General features: G+C 33.1%; 1 protein-coding gene across 3 annotated transcripts in view; it reads left to right on the top strand.

The window, feature by feature from the left end:
* The window catches only part of LOC134712834 (fibrillin-2-like), a 120671-nt gene extending 112725 nt beyond the window's left edge, over positions 1-7946 (top strand). For all 3 annotated transcript variants that reach the window (XM_063574784.1, XM_063574785.1, XM_063574791.1), the window contains one exon: positions 6855-7946. In XM_063574784.1, coding sequence (XP_063430854.1) covers positions 6855-7069 — 215 coding nt within the window. In that variant the 3' untranslated portion in view covers positions 7070-7946. The remainder of the gene's footprint in view (positions 1-6854) is intronic.
* Positions 7947-17405: the final 9459 nt, after the last annotated feature.

The raw sequence follows: 17405 nt of genomic DNA, 5'->3' as shown, positions 1-17405 counted from the left end.
TCTCCATCCAAATAACAATTTAAAAAGTAAACCATTATAGGTTAAAGTACGGCCTTCAACACGGAGCCTTGGCTCACACCGAACAACAAGCTATAAAGTTGTTTGTCTTTTACTTTTTTAGCTATGGTACTGTCGGTTTTATTTTCGATCTTTGAGTTTCACTGTCCCTCTGTTATCTTTTAACATATATTTGTTGTGCCCAAGTAGGTTGACATTTGTTTTATAACATCTTATCAAGACAAAATTTTCAAACTCCAGCATTTATCATTTAGTTTTTTAATAGGACAGTATATCTAAAAAGTATATACAGATGGGTCGACAATATTTGCAATATGAGATTATTGTAATAATATGAGAAGGTTTCAATTTGTCATGACGTCAATTTCCGAGTATCAACATTTGGTATCAATTGCGTAACACTTTCAAGTAACCACCCCTTTACAATATTTCCATTGTGTATTTTTTTGTAGAAAGACTCTTATACCATTAACAATATAATGAATTAATGGATATAAGCTGACATTTATTCTTTGTACACTTAATCTTTAATGTAGAGAAAAATGTATTTGCCTTATAAATAATTGGTTAATTATACTTGTCTAGAATCTAAATGACATACATTTACCACTACACTAGTATGTTTATATTTTTTCTACCAGTTTTCTTAAAAAAATATATATTGCTTACATAATGATGGCATCTAGTTCTTCGTTAATAATTTTGACCTATATGCAGTACATTTTCAAATTTTTCACTTGGCAGTTTGATCATTTTGTTGATTGGGCCATTATCTGGCAGAAGCAGAGGCCTGTGATATAGTTTCATAAATGGCTGTAGTATATTACATAAAAAGCCTTTTTTCAAAATATGCAATCGTAGTTATAATGATATGTTTATGACTAAATTGATTAAATATATTCTGAATTGATATTCTATTCAAAAACTTCAGGTAATTGTATCATTATTTTTTTAAATAGATATTAGTGTATAACGGTATAATTTGATATTATCAGGGAAAGTGCTGTAACATTGCTTTCATCGTGGAAGTACATCAAAACTTTCAGAATTACAACTATTTCTTTTGGTGTTTTATTAGTTTGATGACACTTCTTCTGTACGTCTAGAAAGTATCACCCCCAAGTTGTTCGCTAGTATAGGGTGACGTGAAATGTCTCGATTCGCTCTTTTCGTAAATTTACTTTTTGTTCAGTGATTTATTCAGAACAGTGAGATTAATTTCCAGTTTTAACACTCTTCTGCGGCTTTCCAACTTATTTGATTTGAGCGCCACTGATTGATTTAATATAAACAAATGTCTGACATATCCAACTATGAACCTAATGAACTGCTATGAAACAAATAATTTAAATTGATTTATGTAGATTAAATAATAACGCTTAAACTAATAGTTTGCCAGTAATGAGTATATTATTAAATACTTCTACCAGTAACCGTTTTTAAGATTTTCCAGATAGTAACAGTATATTGCTACACTGCGCTGTTTGTTATTAGTGTATGTGATTGTTGAATTACCTTATGTGTGAGAAAAGAAAAATTCAATACTTCATTAATAAATGAAAATAAGACTCGGAAACGAAATGTATGGTCTACTGATATTGAAAGGAGACTTGATTAACCCAGAAGCTCTTGTTGTTAGGCTTATTCTGAACAAAATACAAGAAATTATGTAATCTTGATACATTTGTGTGATATAAGGTTAGGAAAATTACTTCCATTCCATGGGGGATAAATTTATCTTTTAACATAACGTGATACTTCCTATAAATCAAATTATGTAATCTTATATCCTGTTGAAAAATATTGTCACAAATCGATTTAAAATGTGGTGCCTAAGCAATATGTTTTACCATTAAAAAAGTAATTTTATTTGATATAATGTACCTCTTGTACATCCAACCCACGTTCATTTTTAAACCGCATATTATTGACAATGTCACCATGGTAATAAGAAGATAACTCAAATACAATTCAATAATGTGGCATGCTTTTAGAAATATCATTTATCCCACTGAATGTGTCTAAGATCGAACCATGCTGTATTGTTATCAGAAATGCAGAATTTTCTTTTAATTGAAAGATATGCAAATGACCCTCGTATAGCACAGATACCGTCTTATAAAAAAAGGATATCATACGTAAGGCTGGATGAGTGAGACCCGATTAGAACACCGTGGACTGATGTAGAAATAACACAAAGGCTTCTTCATAAACAACTAAATTTTACTAAGGGACCAAATTAATTAATCAGAAAAGTATTGTAAACTACGGAAGGCTGTTCTTTTAAACATTTGAAGGCATAGCAGTAAAGTATAAACCGCCCGGATAAAATTGATGATGTTTTCTTACTTCAAATTATCAAGCTTTTGAGTTTTCCATTTGATAAAGAAATTTCCGTTTTTAATTTTCCTGAGTTCAGTATTTTTGTTATTTAACTATCTCTTTTTACTATATATAAAATTGAGGGACAAGTAGTTTACTGGTGTTCTATCTCATAGTTCGAGTAAAAAGAGACAACAAAAGAACCAAACAAAGCGAATGAGCTCCAAAGAAACGAGGTCGGGTGAGTCGAAAGACAAGTTAGGCGTTTCCTTTGCATATCACTGGTCATGTAAATTTACTATGTCAAATTGCAGTTCACATAAATTTACTGTTATTTAAAGATCTTATACCTCCGAAAACATTTTACTGTGAAAGATGTTCGTTCATCAAACAGTATTAAACATTAATGAGAACAAGAGCGAAGGAAATAGGTATGATGAAAACACTGTGCATAATGGTTAAGTCTGTAAAATTGGTATTGCAAAAGAGTTTTTAGTAGGTAACAAAAATGAAATATAGTGTATTTTAAGGTCCACAGCATACACAATATGCATAATTGTTAAAGGAAGGATTTAATTCTCTATGATTTGTTCATTATGGTACAATAGAACACCATTCTCACCTAAATCAACTTTTTATTAAATAGTATTTTACTATACAGCCAATTAAACAGAAATTCAAACACTAAAATATATATTTGCATGTAATCATATCGGGTATATTGAGAAAGATATTCAAAAAGGCGAAATACAAAAAAGTAAGATCAGAAAAAAAAAACTGAACTCCGGAGAAATTTCAAAACGGAAAGTCCCTAATAAAATGGCAAAAACCTTTCAAAACAAAGTGCCAAATATGAAATAACAGGAAAAAAATCTGGTAGAAAAATAGCTTGTGGCATGTAGTACAATGTTAATAGTCTGTGTTGACAGAAACCAATAAAGTTGAAAAAAAATCGTGTGAGGTTATATTTAAAGAATTACATATATTTTAATCAGTATATTCCAATACAGATGTTCTTGTGATAAACACCATTTATAATTGAAACATTATGTTAATGCTGTTAATTTTAAGGCCTATCCAGAATGTTCGCCTTGACCGTTTTTATACTTCTGTGATTCTGGTTTAACAATTTATTTTGATAAATTATGTCCGACAGGACTACGACTCTTTGGTATATGGATTCTTTTGAAACGATATCATTCTTAAATAATATAATCCGAAGGTTTCACAATAAAGAAATGTCTTCAAATTTGCAATTAAGGAATAACAGTATTGTAGTTGAAGAGTTGCCACCGTCAATTGTAGATTTGACGGTCGCAAATGGCAACTCTTCAACTACAGTACTGTTATTCCGATTCTAATGCATTACAAAAATAAAAAATACGATGAAACTTGAAAAAAATGTCTAAATTTGTCAAATAAAAAAAAGTCCGCGAATCTTCATGAATGATTTTGGCACGAAGACGTCATGGCTTAACGTGACGTCATACAAATGAAAACTTTTAAACTGGAGGTTATGACGTTACTTGTACGCTTCAAATTCGGATAAAATTACATTAAAACGGCGAATTCGAGGTATGTGTTGTTTTATTTTCGATTGTATAGTAGTAATCGAACATTTTTTGATTCATCAATTCAAAATGGCGGGCCCCTCCTTAGTTACGCCTGGTCAACTGTCAATAGGGCTCTTCACGGTTAGTTCGGTCATATTGGATAGGGGGCAGATTTTTTAGAAAGAGGTGGAAATAGTATGAAAGTGTGGGAAATCCTATGTGTGTTTCCAAGCAACTGCTCTGTTTTAATGATGTTTTCCCGTATTTTTAACACCATTTTTACCTCTATTCTGAAAATCTGCCCCCTATACAATATGGCCGAACTAACCGTGAAGAGCCCTATTGTAAAGTATACACATGTATGTTGAAAGTAAAACACCTCAGCAACATCGCCGGTCCGTGACTGATTTGAAATAGAACGTCAATATTATTACAGTTAAAGTAATTGTATTGTCATCTGATGAAGTCACACAGTAGATCTGGTAATTATGACAAGTGCATTTGTTAACAAGAAGAGTTCAGAAAATAGTTTGATCAAAGATATTGAAAAATAGCAAATGGTTATTACCACAAAGAAAATATTTGAAAATTAAATTAAAGACATAAGTCCAAGACTATTCAACAGTACGGATTGTATGCAATTAATGAGCAATTAATCATTACAAAACACATAACTTGTTGGAGGCAAGTACTGTTCCATTCACATGGTTTGTTATACACGTATACAGACAACTCAAATTATTAGTTTTCAACAATATAATTCAAAAAATTCAAAAAAAAAAATTCAGAGGACAATCAAAACCCACAAGTCGGCTAAAGACGGACAATACCTTGCCAAAAGAGAGAAATAACAGACAATCAAAAGTCCACAATTGAGTTGCATAAACTCCAAAAGAATCAGCTGAACCGAATGACATAGCAGACATACACTACGGCCGTACGCTATGTAACTTCTTTTTGGGTTCATCTGATTCGTAAATACTTTTGTCTGTATGTTACTAGAATTGATCAGTCGAAAGGTCTGTGTACATATTCTTTTTCGTATTACTTGACGATAGCTTTGTTTGCCTCCTTCTTTATAAATCCTCTTCAAAAGTGCGAGAGCATGATGTGTTCTGCACTGTGCTTCCGTCCGGTATTTAAATTTTAACTTTTAACTTAATACACATGTTTGCTATGATAATTTTTTTACCAGATTTCACACGCGCTACTTCCATATTCAGTAAACAGATTTGTGTTTTCCTATGGCCACACCTTCTTGTTTGCTTGTTGCACATTATGTCTTCATTATAAACTATGAATAATATTATATATTATAATAGAAACTAATCGTCAATGATACCAGACTTACCATTGTGTACATCAGGCTCACATTTCGATTACAATTACTCTTCAGTGACGCTCAAATAAAAAAAAAAGATGTTGGGCCTTATAAAGTAAGAAGTTTAAAGGCATTCGTTGTCAATATAATGAAATCGTATGAGACCGTCATACAAATGAAAGGTTCAGCTAGCTATAAAACCAGGGTTTAACCACCATTTTCTACATAAGAAAATGCCTGTTCGAAGTGCGGAATATGACAGTTGTGCCATGGTTCGTTCTATTGATGTGTTTGCGCCTTTGATTTTGCCATTAGGGACTTTCCGATTTGATTTTCCTCGGAGTTCAGTATTATTGTGATTTTAATTTTGAATAGTCGAAATTCCGAAAGTTCTGCCTGAATTGGAAAAGGGAATATATTCATAGACTGGACTGTATTTCTAACCCATCAACTGTTTGTAAAAATAAGTAGTTTGGTAAAAAGATTAATCACAAAAATACTGAACTCCGAGGAAATTCATTACGGAAAGTTCCTAATCAAATGTCAAAATCAAAAGATAGAACACATTAAACGAATGGATAACAACTGTCATATTCCTGACTTGTTATAGCCAATTTCTTATGTAGAAAATGATGGATAGATCCTCGTTTTTAAAGCTAGCTAAATCTCTCACTTGTATGACAGTCGCACCAAGTTCCATTTTATTTACAAGGATGCCTGAACAACTCATACAGACATATTTAGTGAAAATGTCCAATAGAAATCAAACATGTTTAACCCCGGCACATTATTTATGTATGTGCCTGTCCGAAGTCAGAAGCCTGTAATTTCAGTTGTTGTCGTTTTTTTTATGTGTTACATATTTGTTTTTCGTTCATAGTTTTACATAAATAAGGCCGTTAGTTTTCTCGTTTGAATTGTTTTACATTGTCTTATCAGGGCCTTTTATAGCTGACTGTGCGATATGGGCTTTGCTCATTGTTGAAGGCTGTACGGTGACCTATAGTTGTTAATCTCTGTGTCATTTTGGTCTTTTGTTGATAGTTGTCTCATTGACAATCATAACACATCTTTTTTATAAAGGTACCAGGCTAACAATTTAATACACCAGACGTGCGTTTCGTCTACATCAGTGACGCTGAGATCTAACATAGTTATAAAACCAAACAAGTACAAAGTTGAAGAGCATTGATGACCCAATATTCCGAAAGGTGCTAGATACGGACAAAAAAGGTTTTGCGTAACATTAATTGAAAAAGAGGAATAAAATTGAGAATGGAAATGGGGAATGTGTCAAAGAGACAACAATCCGACCAAATAAAAAAAACAACAGCAGAAGGTCACCAACAGGTCTTCAATGTAGCGAGAAATTCCCGCACCCGGAGGCGTCCTTCAGCTGGCCCCTAAACAAATATATACTAGTTCAGTGATAATGAACGCCATACTAATTTCCAAATTGTAAACTGCTGACAACTTACAGGGAGGGTCGGGTGCTCTCTAACATGTTTAACCTATTTGTCCAGCTTTTTAAAATAGACAATAAATAGTACCTGACAATTAACATCAACAAAAATAATAAAAATTACATAATACCTTTTAACCGATGTTTATTTCTAACCTTCTATTTTCCCGTTTTATAGCCTTTCCAACAGAGCCAGTCACAACAACAACGTCAACGCCTACGGATCCTTGCAAGCCTGATAAACACAACGAGTATTTCGCTGTTCCTGGAGATTGTAATAGTTTCTATGTATGTTCTTTTGGAACAACATACAAATTTAGATGTGCTGGTACCACGGTTTTCTATGCACTGAAGAATGCATGTGATATAAACGATGGCACTATACAGTGCTAGAAACCAAACTTCAAAACTATATTATTAAAGTACTATACAGTGATAGAAACAATTCTATTACATTTAAGTACTTAACAGTGCATGTGATAGAAAAAAAATGCATTTCAGTACTATACAGCGCTAGAAATGATAATATATCATTTATTCATTCATTCATTCATTCATATCTTTATTTCCTCTATTAAGAGATTCAATGAACAATCATATATGCAAACAGATCAAATCAGATAAGTTTTCAAAACATGATAATAACACAATATGATATTACAATATGTACAAAACAAAATAAAGTTCTGTGCTAATATATATAACTGAAGAAAAATTTTACAAAATTTGCTCTCACTAACGACGGTTCATGCACTTGCACATTAACGAATCGTTGTTCTCCTTAATCTACTATATGCAGCGACACAGTATGCAACGTGCACATGACAAGTCTTTGGAAAACTGTCGGTGTCTATCTTGTTTGTTGTTACGTGCTTGCCCAAAAAAATAAAGTTCCACAAATAAATGCAATGGATTTTTTTCAATTATGAACTCCCACCACGATCTCTGATTAAATGAGTTCCGCTACAGCTACAACATGCATGTACATATACATCTAAAAACTGAGTGTTACATAAATCGCATGAACATCCAGTGGTTTTTGGAATTACGGTTAGTAGTTTTGGAATATCATAGGCGTTTACGATTTCTCTGGATGATTTAGAACTTTTCCAGAATTCTGGAACTCTAACCGAGGTGAACACTTCTAAAGCGAGAAAAGTTACTATCGTTATGTAAACGACGAGACCATTCGTCAGTTTGTTCTTTGTCAACTGTAGTAAAATCTTGCTTTTATTTATGCAATAGTATGTCTAAATGGTTTTTTTGGAAAGTTTGCTATAGCTTGCTATAGCAATAAACTTTCTTAAGGCATCGGCCTAACCGGAAAAGAGACAGCCTAACTTACTTTAGGAAGTGTGTCCTACTTCTAGATAATGTAGTACTGGTGTTTGAAAACTAATAATAGAAAGATGCTTTTGAAATTTTGAGCTCTTCTATTTTAATAGCATACAGCTTGAATAAAAAATGTGCTGAATTTTCATCGATAAATCAAATAATTCAACTTCATTTGAAAGACGAACAAGCACTACTTCGCGGATCTGCGCTACGCGGAAAGCCGGTAAAATCAATGCACACACGAGACAGCAGTTTCTAGGTTATGATTTTATCGGTATTCTTCAGACATGCGTCAGATCCATATATGTGTGCCTCCAAACGGGAGTACTACAATCACGGTTTCAAAGGTTTCCTATCTTCCTCCGGTTGAAGAGAAAATTAATAGCGTGTTTAAAATATTTCATGAATGAACATTTTCCGTCGGTTTATACTACGATTTTTACAAATTTCTATTCAATATGTAAAAGCCCGAGAGTATCGGAAGTATCATGGTATCTCATCTGATCTCGGCCCAAAACAAACTCGGACTATATTAAACTCGGCCTTTTACATATTCGGCATTAGAAATCGGACTATAACAAAAATCGTAATTATACTAATTGCTATTAAGACTCCTAAACAAAGTTTTTGCTCAGTTCTTATTATTTTTCTCCTTGGGGTCTATTTAGTTGTATTTTGAGGGGCCAACAGAAGGGAGGAATTTACTAAAGAACCCTAAGGGTTTTTTTTTTTAATTTTCAATAACAATAATAAATTATAAACTTGAAGAAAACAGTAAGTGACAGACACACATGGTTTTCAGTAATGATCACAGGACCATAAAACAAATCAAATTAATTAAATTTAGGTTGAGTCCATGGTGTCACCCCACCTAACCCCTCATGTTTGAATACTTAAAAACAGTCAGATACCCACTCCTAAACATTATATGTTCTTTATACGTTACAATAAAACAAATCAGAAGAAATAAAAGGCGAGTCCCCTGGGGTCACTCTCACCCCCTGTTTTTTTGAGAACTTATTAACAGTTGAGATCTCCACCCATATACCATATATGTTATTGTATGGGACAATGAAATAAATCAAATGAAATATAGAGGAACTCCAGAGGGGCCAGTCACCCAACCCATAAACCATATATATTTTTGTATGTGGCAACAAAACAAATCAAATGAAATAAAGTGGGTGTTCCTTTGGGTCAGCCCCAACCCCTCATGTCTGGGAACTTAGAAACTGTCGAGATCCTCACCCCTAAACCATATATATTTTTGTATAGGGCAACAAAACAAATTCAATGAAATAAAGTGGGAGTCCCTTTGGGTCAGCCCCACCCCCTCATGTCTGAGAACTTGTAAACGGTCGAGATCCCCACCCCTAAACCATATATATTTTTGTATAGGGCAACAAAACAAATCATATGAAATAAAGTGGGTGTCACTTTGGGTCAGCCCCACCCCCTCATGTCTGAGAACTTGTAAACGGTCAAGATCCCCACCACTAAACCATTTATATTTTTGTATAGGGCAACAAAACAAATTCAATGAAATAAAGTGGGAGTCCCTTTGGGTCAGCCCCACCCCCTCATGTTTGAGAACTTGTAAACGGTTGAGATCCCCACCCTTAAACCATATATATTTTTGTATAGGGCAACAAAACAAATTCAATGAAATAAAGTGGGAGTCCCTTTGGGTCAGCCCCACCCCCTCATGTCTGAGAACTTGTAAACGGTCGAGATCCCCACCCCTAAACCATATATATTTTTGTATAGGGCAACAAAACAAATTCAATGAAATAAAGTGGGAGTCCCTTTGGGTCAGCCCCACCCCCTGTTGTTTGACAACTTGGAAATGGTCAAGATCCCCTCCCCTTAACCATATATATTCTTGTACTGGACAATAAAACAAATCAAATTCAAAAGAAGGCGAGTCCCTAGGGGTCACTCCCATCCCCTTGTTGTTTGAGAACTTGTAAACGGCTGAGATCCCCACCCACAAACCATATATATTTTTGTATGAGAAAATAAAAAAAATAAAAATGAAATATAGAAGAAGTCCACAGGGGTGACCCAACCAACTACTTTTTTAAAACTTATACGGTCGAGATGATCACCCCTAAACCATATATATTCTATTTTATGGGGCAACAAAACAAAACCAATGAAATATAGTGGGAGTACCTCTGAGTCATCCCCAACCCCTCATGTTTGAGAACTTGTAAACGGTTGAGATCCCCAACCCTTAATCATAAATATTCTTGTATTGGACAATAAAACGAATAAAGTGAAATATAATTAAGTCCCTCGGTGTAACCCCACCCCATCCTGTTTTGAGAACTTGTAAACAGTCAAGATCCACTCCCTTTTCGAAAACTTGAAAACTTGAAATCCCCACACTGAAACAACATATATTCTTGTACGGAATAATAAAACAAATTAGATGAAATAAAAGGCTAGTCCCCTAGGGCCACTCTTACCCTTCCTCCTGCCTGTTTGAGAACTTGTAAACTGTCTAGATCCCCACCCTCAAATCATGAATATCACTTTACTAGACCGGACCAATTTGTATTGGACTTTGCTTAATGTCAGGCGACCCGTGGGAATGACTAATTTTGAGAGCTTTGTTTGGGAGACTTCGTAGCAGCATCCTGTTACAATTATTTCTTGATAAAGTTTTTTCTTTTTTAAGTAGGAAAAAAAGGTAACCATGCAATCTACACACTATTTATTTGAAATATTACAATCTACCGTTGCAAACTTTCCACAGGTGCTATCCAGCACTTTGATTTATTAAATATGCACGGAGAGTATTTTATGTTTGTTAGTGCAAGGGTTCATTTTTTTTTGTCTAATAAGGATCTTTAACTGACACCTCATTAACATATACCAATAACTATGCAAACAGGTATAATTATCAGTCAATTACACTGTAGTTTAAAACAAATTAAAGGTGCAAAGATGGACAATTAAATTCACAATAGCCATAATTTCAAATAATGTTCATATTTATCATGGTCGTTTGGTAATTGATTATTAAAAAAACTGGAAACTTATATGACATCTACATATTATATTTGATAAATACTTAAAGAGATATTTTGTTCCAACTATCTTTGCAACTTCTATTATGTCAGTAATATATGCATCAACTGTGTGAATGATATGTTGGTAAACAATTGTTTTGTGTCAAGTTTTATGTATAATAAATTTTAGTTGTTACAACATATTGCATGTACAATATTTCTATTTATTTTAGTGTTATATTTCATTACTTTATGTACATTTTTAAATGGTGAAGTGCCAGTTTTGCATAATAAATATTTTTTGTAGAAAAATTATTTTCTGGTCGATTTATAGTAATTTTTCAGATTTCTCGTTGTGTCAACCTCTCATTTTCAGGTACATTATGAGCATTACGTGACAGGAATTCAGTACAAATAAACACAAGAACACTCATGACAGATAAATACATAAATATATAATATAATAGTACAAATGTATGATTGTCAATGTGACAAGTATACACCCAAGTTCAAGTAAAGTGGATTAAAGCAATTATAGGCAACCGTACGGCCTTCAAATATGAGAAAACCTATACCTTATAGTTGGCAAAAAAAAGTCTCGATATGAAAAATATGCAACCATTCAATTTAGAAAACCAACTGCCTTATTTGAAACTAATCAATTATGAATACCAAATATAACAAATATGAACCAATGACAACATATGAACGACAGGCACATAAAGAATCAGATGCACATCATAACAAAATATAAACGTGGTCAATAAATGTGACCAAAAGAAAAATAACGAAAATACCGAACTTCAAGGAAAATTCTAAACAGAAAGTCCCTTAATAACATATGGAAAATAATAAAAGGTCAAACACGTCAAACGAATGGATAACAACTGACTTGTAACATGTATTTCCTCGTGTAAAAAATATTTGATTAAACCTTGTATTATAGCTGAGGTAAACCTCTTAGTCCAGTCAATCTAGCATAAAAAGTAAAAACACAAAAATACCGAACTCCGAGGAAAATTCAAAAGGAAAATCCAAAATCAAAAGGCAAAATCAAAAGTCCAAACACATCAAACGAATGGATAACAACTGTCATATTCCTGACTTGGTACAGGCATTTTCTAATGTAGAAAATGGTGGATTGAACCTGGTTTTATAGCTAGCTAAACCTCTCACTTGTATGACAGTCGCATCAAATTCCATTACATTGTCAACGATGTATGAACAAAACAAACATACTCAAAGAGTAAAAATGTCAAAAAATGTCAAAAATTTGACCCTAACCCGAAAGTAATTGCAGAAGAAGATTTTTAAGTTTTAATCTTTAGCATTATACCCCAAATATACACAGAAAAAAGTCCCATGAAATCTAACTTGAGGAAGACTAAACAAATCACCATTTATAATTCCTATGGAGATTTGCATGGAAAAGGGAAATAACTTACAAAAAAGGCAGAAATATCAATAAGAATTGATACAAAATTATAACTTTACCGCTTCTGTTCATCAGAATGTATTGATTCTTGATTTATTAGTAGTCTTTAGAGTATAACAAGCAACTCTTAATATGTTTTCATATATTTTATCAAGTTATAATCTAGATTGTGTAATTCATTAGTTGACCATTTATTGAATTTTTCAACATGTCAAGGTAAAGAATCTCAAATTTAATCAAAATAATTAAGCATGTATTCTTCTTTTTGTGGTTTAAAGTTTCTTTAGATAAGTAAGTTGGTGTTTTGTACATTTCATGAGCAGTAGTTTATATAATTTAGTCAAAAACAAACTTATAACCCCTTCAAAGTATCATACTTAACATAAATTTCACTAAAAACAACCAAAAACTGACCAAAAAAGACTCATTTTTGCAAGAGTTATCTCCTCTTCCAAGGTTAATTTCCATAAGAAATTTAAAATGCTGATTTTGAGTTTTCCTCAAGTTAGATTTTATGGGACTTTTTCTGTGTATATAAAGGGCATAATGCTATAGATGAGAACTAAAATATTTTCTGTTGCAATTAGTTTGAGGTTAAATCTTAGTTTGATTGGACTATCTCACTTTTGTGACAGTCGAGTAAAATTCCGTTAAATTGGCAACAATGTGTGAATAAAACAAACAGACAAAATAGGTAAAATGTCAAAATAAGGTTACCGCAATATTGTTTTATAATTTTGATCTAAATCAAAATAGCATAATGTCACTCTAAAGACGACGCTCGTAAGCATGACATAAAAGACAAGAATACATAAAATTACAATATCACTATTACATATTAGAAGATGTATAATTACCGAGCAATTACAAAAGGATATTCACAAAATTGGACTAAACAGTAAAGGTTATTAATATAAAAAGACAAACAAATGAACACCAAAAACATAATTTAGGTGATAAACAACCGTCATATAATCTATACTTCAAGACCATCAAGTCTGGCGTACTAAATTATAACCCTGGTACCTTTGATAACTATTAGAAGGAATGACCATCGGTCTTATGTCAATGATCATATTAACAGCAAACTTCTCTATAAATATTTAATAATCAGCCTGACCATTCTATTGTTTCAATAAAAGTTAGGATTATACTGTAGAGAAAATATATCAATCAAATAAATTAAGACAACAGTAGTATACCGCTGTTCGAAAGTCGTAAATCGATGAAATGAAAACAAATCCGGGTAACAAACTAAAAACGAGGGAAACTCATCAAATATGAGAGGAAAACAATTAAACAACAGAAAACGCAAAGTGCAATAAAAAACCAATCGACAATGTAAAAATGCCACCATAATGAGTACTCCATATCGTCTACATTGAGAAGACTTTTGGATAAAAGAGTAAGGAACAACCATTCCCTATTGATGCAATGACAAAGTTTGTGGTGTAGGTATGTTGTCTAATCACAGGTGTAGTACTTCAATAAATTACAATCATTTAACACTTCTGCTCGGCGAAAATAGAAGTCATGGTCACAGAAATTATACACCACCTGCTGTTCACACGGTGACAATTGATAGTCTGTTATCGTCTGTTCAAATACCTTTAGGCATTCATCATTTCAGAACTAAATTATACTCCATTCCATTATCTAAACTTTATTTTCTATCTCAAGAGGCCCAAAATACTTCCATCATTGATTCTAATTTTGTTTTGAATAGATTAGTTTCTATAATCATGAACATTGCTATCCATAGACAAAAATGAGTGAAAAATAAATTTGTTCATGTATAATTCACCAATATAGGTTTAGATACTATCACTATTAGCAATATTTCCGTCAGAAATCTGTACAAATAGCAAGAGCTGATTACTTCAAAAATAAAGCTACACAAATTTCATATATACATTCACCAAGTCTATTGCAAATAAGATTTTCAACCATAACAGGGTTTTAGAGCTCCCTGAAAGATGTCGACTAAACATCTTTCTAAAGTGTTGACTATTTTTCCTTCTATGGCATTCAAAAAAAGTGTGATGATGTATATCTAAGCAGCGGTGTCAATCAGATGTAGATTCTCAAACTTCTAAAGATCTACTGTTTATTCTTAGATCAAAATCTGCAATTTTGTAGCAACATTAATACCTTTTCTTCTCTTTACACTACTTTTCCCAATGCTCAATTGAAAGATCGACTTCACCATCTCATTTAGCAGATACTTTCCTATAAAAATGGGAATCTTGGATATAAATGTCTTGTTTTGTGTTACAATAATTCTAATATTGTGAAAACCCACTGATTCTATCAGAAAATACAGCAAAGATGTTATCAAAATGCTGAACTAAGTAATTGACAATATATTTGTTGAGGTTGGAGGATTGATATTTCAACAAACAGTCGATATTGCAATGGTTTCTTATTGTGCAACACTTCTGGCCGACTTGTTTTTGAACTCGCAGTAGGGCATAATTCATTCAAGGCCTTAAAGACGAAAAAAAAGGTCGCTTGAAAAATTCTTTAATTTTACCATCAGATATATTGATGATCTTCTATTACTGAAAAACCCATATTTCAGGCAGTACTTTCCGAAATTTTGCAATTCCGTAATTCCGTCATTCCGCAATAAACCATTATACGCAGCTTTTATCTAAACGCCTTCCGATATTGGGCTGCTTTTTTGGTATGTAAGTTGACCATGATGAGTTACAGGTCAAGTTTTAGTTTCGTTCCGCTCCACTAATTTTTGCTGAAATTACAGGCTTTGGACTTTGAGATATTGTAGAAAATCACAGTAATACGGATTGTTTTCTAAACGCCATCAGATACTGGGCTGATTTTTGGTATGTGAGTTAACCATGATGAGATACAGATCAAGTTTCAGTTTTGTTTGGTTCCACTAATCTTTGTCGAAATTATGGACTTTGGACTTTGAGAAATTTTTGAAAATCACAGTTACACGGAATTTTTTTCCAATACGCCTCCAGATTTTGAACTGATTTTTGATATGTGAGATTACCTTCATGTTTGTGAAATTGTTGAAAATCACAGTTTTACAGACTCTTTTGATGTTTGGTTTGTTAGTTAACCATGATCAGTTTCAGGTCAGGTTTAAGTTTTGTTCCGCTCCGCTAATGTTTGCTGAAATAATGAAATAACGGGCTTTGGACTTAGACCTGGATGCTCCATACTTTGTATATAGATGCATCATGTTACGGAGTTTCCGTCAGTCACATGTCCAATGTCCTTGACCTCATTTTCATGGTTCAGTGACCACTTGAAAAAAAAGTTCAGATTTTTTGTAATGTTGAATTCTCTCTTATCATAAGTAATAGGATTATTATATTTGGTATGTGCATACCTTGCAAGGTCCTCATGCCGATCAGACAGTTTTCACTTGACAACGACCTCATTATAAGGATCAGTGATCAAGGTTAAGTTTTGGTGGTCAAGTCCATATCTCAGATACTATAAGCAATATAGCTAGAATATTCGGCGTATGGAAGGACTGTAAGGTGTACATGTCCAACTGACAGGTGTCATCTGACCTTGATCTCATTTTCATGGTTCAGTGGTTATGGGTTAGTTTTTGTGTTTTGGTCTGTTTTTCTTATACTTTATGCAATAGGTTGACTATACTTGTTGTATGGAATGATTGTTAGGTGTATATGTCTAGCGGGCAGAGGTCATTTGACCTTGACCTCATTTTCATGGTTCAGTGGTTATAGTTAAGTTTTTGAGTTTTGGTCTTTTTATCTAATATTATATGCCAAAGGTCAACTATATTTGGTGTATGGAAATATTTTATGATCTAAATGTCAGTCCCGCACGTTTTATTTGACCGTGACCTTAATTTCACGGTTCATTGCACAATGTTAAGTTTTGTGTTTTGGTCTATTTTTCTTTAACTTTAAGTAATAGGTCAACTTTATTTAATGTTTGGAAGCATTGTTAGCTGTACATGTCTGCCTGGCATGGTTCATCTGACCTTGACCTCATTTTCATGGTTCATTGGTTTTTGTTGAGCTATCATGGTTAATGTTAAGTTTATGTGACAGTTGTAATAAAGCTTTATACTTAGGACTGTCAACATAATATCAATGATTAGTAAAGAAGGCGAGACATTTCAGTGTGTGCACTCTTGTTTTAACATTGTCATAACACGGGAGATTTGGCTATCCATCAAACCAGGTTTAAAGCACTATTTTGTTAAAATGTCATGTACCAAATCAGGAATATAGTAGTTGGTTTCAAAATGTTCGTTTCTTTGTGTGTTTTTTTATGGCCCGGCAACGCAGTTGTCGGTGCCATACAGTTTTACCGTGTCCGTAATTCCGTCATTCCGCAACAAACCATATAAGAACTTTTTTTCTAAACACTTTAAAATATTGGGATGATTTTTGGCATGTGCGTTAACCAAGATGAGTTACAGATCAAGTTTAAGTTTTGTTCCGCCTAGCTTTTTTTTTGCCGAAATTACGGGCTATGGACTTTGATAAATTGTTGAAAATCACAGTTATACGGACGTTATACAGACTTTTTTTCTAAACGCTTTCCGATATTAAGATGATTTTTGGCGTATTATTTAACCAAGATGAGTTACAGATAAAGTTTTAGTTTTGTTCCACCCGTCTAATTTTTGCTGAAATTACGGGCTATGGACTTTGTGATGAATTTTTGATAATCACAGTTATATGGACTTTTTTTCTAAACGCTTTCAGATATTTGGCTGATTTTTGGTATATGAGTTACCCATGATGAGTTACAGATCAAGTTTGAGGTTCGTTATGCTTAGCGAACTTTTGCACTAATTTTTGGCTTTCGTCTTTGATATTTTTTTGATAATCACAGTTATACGGATTTTTTTTCTAAACGCTTTCAGATATTTGGTTGAATTTTGGCATGTGAGTTAACCAAGATGAGTTACAGATCAAGTTAA

The sequence above is a fragment of the Mytilus trossulus genome, chromosome 3 (assembly GCF_036588685.1).
Source record: "Mytilus trossulus isolate FHL-02 chromosome 3, PNRI_Mtr1.1.1.hap1, whole genome shotgun sequence".
In the NCBI taxonomy this organism is placed as follows: domain Eukaryota; kingdom Metazoa; phylum Mollusca; class Bivalvia; order Mytilida; family Mytilidae; genus Mytilus; species Mytilus trossulus.
Note: the sequence above shows the minus strand (reverse complement) of the source record. Positions and strands in the feature narration are given on the sequence as shown.